At 49.6% G+C, this 3662-nt stretch overlaps 1 protein-coding gene across 1 annotated transcript in view; it reads left to right on the top strand.

Moving 5' to 3' along the window:
• Positions 1-603: 603 nt before the first annotated feature.
• The window catches only part of lamc3 (laminin, gamma 3), a 143167-nt gene continuing 140108 nt past the window's right edge, over positions 604-3662 (top strand). The window contains exon 1 of the mRNA XM_059638130.1: positions 604-1230. Coding sequence (XP_059494113.1) covers positions 804-1230 — 427 coding nt within the window. The 5' untranslated portion in view covers positions 604-803. The remainder of the gene's footprint in view (positions 1231-3662) is intronic.

The raw sequence follows: 3662 nt of genomic DNA, 5'->3' as shown, positions 1-3662 counted from the left end.
GTGGAAAGTCATCTTGGGGATAGGGGTGAGGGAGGAGGTGTGGGGGCAAGTGTAGCATTTCCTGCGGTTGCAGGGGAAGGTGCCGGGTGTGGTGGGGTTGGAGAGGAGTGTGGAGCGGACAAGGGAGTCATGGAGAGAGTGGTCTCTCCGGAAGGCAGACAGGGGTGGGGTCGCCCCACATTCCAGACCATTCCAGTCCCACATTACATCCTATTCCAACCCCACATTCCAGACCATTCCAATCCCATATTACATCCTATTCCAAACCCTCATTCCAGACCATTCCAATCCCACATTACATCCTATTCCAACCCCACATTCCCGACCATTCCAATCCCATATTACATCCTATTCCAACCCCACATTCCAGACCATTCCAATCCCATATTACATCCTATTCCAAACCCTCATTCCAGACCATTCCAGTCCCACATTACATCCTATTCCAGACCATTCCAATCCCATATTACATCGTATTCCAAACCCTCATTCCAGACCATTCCAGTCCCACATTACATCCTATTCCAGCCCCATTCCCAGCCTGTGACTCATGGCCTTACAAATCCCAGTGTTTCGGGGCCGGTTCCAGGTTCCTTTTAAGCGGGCCGGACGTTTCCAAGCGAGCGCCGGAGCGGGCAGTGAATCCCGGGACCGGGCACGGGATCCTCTGGATTGTTGGGTGGGGGAGAAGCTGCGCTCGGGAATGTCGCCAGCAGGGGGCGGGTGCCGGAGACAGCCCCCGCCTGTAGGTGCAGCAGCTTGGCTCTGGTCGCAGGATGGAGCTCATTTGGGATTGAGGATCAATGGTGTGTGCAGGGGAGACGCAGAGGCGCCGAGTGGGAGCTTCTGGCATTGCGATGGCGCCGGTTGCGGCCGTGTTGCTAGTTCTCTGTGTCTGCAATGCCCTGGCTGCTATGGACTCCTGCTATGAGCCGGGGACAGGGGCAGCGCAGATCTGCATGCCTGAGTTCTGCAATGCTGCCTTCGGGAGGACGCTGCTGGCCACCCATGTGTGCGGCTCTCCCCACCCTGAGGAGTACTGCCTGCAGACCGGGGTGACCGGAGTCACCAAGTCGTGCCACGTCTGCGATGCCCAGGATCCCGAGAGGAATCACAATGCCAGCTTCCTGAATGACTTCCACAGCGAGGAGGAGCCCACTTGGTGGCAGAGCCCGTCCATGCTGCATGGGGTTCAGTTCCCCAACTCTGTCAACCTGACCCTGCACCTGGGTGAGTGATAGACAGCACAGGGACCCCAGACTACAGCTCTCCCGTTGGTGGCTCTCTGTGAATTCCTATAGCCCCTGGCTCACTTCTTAACAATCGCTCAATGAATTGGCAAAGTGAGTGATTTGTAACGACTGAGATAACAAGGTGTGGAGCTGGATGAGCACAACAGGCCAAGCAGAGGGGCAGGAGGAAGGGTCTGGACCCGAAATGTCAGCTTTTGTGCTCCTGAGATGCTGCTTGGCCTGCTGTGTTCATCCAGCTTCACACTTTATTATCTTGGATTCTCCAGCATCTGCAGTTCCCATTATCACTGAAACAATTTGGAACAACTCTTTGTTACAACTTGTTAAACTCGTTACAACGCTGGATAACTTGTTACATTTGTTGAGTAACAAACAGGAGTTCTGGTGACGGTGGTAATGTCTCAACCCCTCTGGGCCGGGAGGTCTGCATTCGGGTCCTTAGGTCTGGCAGCATCTGTGAAGAAGCAAAAAATCAAAGTCAACATTTGGGGTCCCTTACTCAGAACTCTCGGACCCGAAACGTTAACTCTGATTTTTGTTCTCTTCACAGATCCTGCCAGACCTGCTGAGCTTTTCCAGCAACTTCTGTTTTTGTTCCTGATTTACAGCGTCCGGAATTCTTCCAGTTTTTTGTGGGTTCTCATTAGCTGTGTGCAACGTGCAGATTACAGTCCTCTGAAAAAAACGGCAAATGTTGGAGAAACTCAGCAGGTCTGATAGCGTCTGCGAAGCGAGAGAAACAGCGTTCATGTTTAATGACCAGAAACATTAACTGTTTTGGTCTCCACAGATGGGTTTTCCCTAACAATTAGTTTTTAATGTGTATCTCCAGCACCCGCAGTACTTCACTTCCACTCAACTTCCCTGTGGGCAGCTCACTTAGGAAGCAGTGGCTGCATTCAGTAAATTTGCAAACTTTAAACCGAGGGATGTGTTACAATCGAAGTCCACTTGTCCAACTGAGTGGGTGCCTTGTGAAATTGATGGTAAACCGGGCTCACTTGTCACAATTCTCAGCTGAATTGCAAAGTTTCGAATCAGGGAGTACTTTGTTACAATCCTGGACAACTCAGTGCAATCCACTTTGAAACTTATTGAGTACAGTTCTGGTCACCACATTATAAGAAGGATGTGGAAGCTTTGGAAAGGGTGCAGAGGAGATTTACCAGGATGTTGCCTGGTATGGAGGGAAGGTCTTACGAGGAAAGGCTGAGGGACCTGAGGCTGTTTTCGTTAGAGAGAAGAAGGTTGAGAGGTGACTTAATTGAAACATATAAAATTATCAGAGGGTTAGATAGGATGGATAGGGAGAGCCTTTTTCCTAGGATGGCGATGGCGAGCACGAGGGGGCATAGCTTTAAATTGAGGGGTGAAAGATATAGGACAGATGTCAGAGGTAGTTCCTTTACTCAGCGAGTAGTAAGGCAATGGAAGGCTTTGCCTGCAACGGTAGTAGATTCGCCAACTTTAGGTACATTTAAGTCGTCATTGGATAAGCATATGGACGTACATGGAATAGTGTAGGTTAGATGGGCTTGAGATCGGTATGACAGGTCGGCCCAACATTGAGGGCCGAAGGGCCTGTACTGTGCTGTAATGTTCTATGTTCTATGTTTAATGAGCCTTAAACTTTGCGGCAGTGAGTGGGTTTGAACATTGCCCTTGTTCCTGCACCTTATTCAGAATCGCTTCTGGTGGGTTTGGGGATATCAAGCTAACCCCGATGGAGATTTCCTTTCATATACCCCTCCGAAGACCCTGGGAGCTGTAGCAGATTCCTCTGTGAGCAGAGATAGTAGGAACTGCAGACGCTGGAGAATCTGAGATAACACGGTGTGGAGCTGGATGAACGCAGCAGGCCAAGCAGCATCAGAGGAGCAGGAAAGCTGACGTTTCGGGCCTAGACCCTTCTTCCTGCTCCTCTGATGCTGCTTGGCCTGCTGTGGCCATCCAGCTCTATACCTTGTTATCTCAGTGAACAGCTCAGTTTATGTATTGGTGTGGACAGAGTTGAATTGCTGTTTGCCTTCTGCTAGGCTAGTTGTTGTAAAACAGGAGTTTTGGTGAGTGAGAAGCTGCTGTTTGTGAGCTGCTCCTTTGTTATTGTTGCTTCTGGACCCAGTGAAAATGCTTAAAACTGAACCATGTCTCCAAAATCAAATCGAAAAACAAATCTTAAAAAGTTAATGTGAAATTAAATAGTTTTAAATAAAGTAATCTCTGGAGACGGGTTGTGGCTGTGTATGGCTGCGTTGTTATTTTTGTGGCTTTTTAAAGCTCAAATACCAATTTATGGCAGTGGCGCTATAGCAATGCAAGTTTCTTCATTCTTTTGTGAATCATCTACAGTTCCCTCCTTGCCTTGGACTCTTCCTTTCCCACCTGTGTCACTGCCTGTACCCCACCTTG

Source organism: Stegostoma tigrinum, chromosome 29 (genome assembly GCF_030684315.1).
Source record: "Stegostoma tigrinum isolate sSteTig4 chromosome 29, sSteTig4.hap1, whole genome shotgun sequence".
In the NCBI taxonomy this organism is placed as follows: Eukaryota; Metazoa; Chordata; class Chondrichthyes; order Orectolobiformes; family Stegostomatidae; genus Stegostoma; species Stegostoma tigrinum.
The sequence above is the reverse complement of the archived record's forward strand: the minus strand, read 5'-3'. Positions and strand labels throughout refer to the sequence as shown.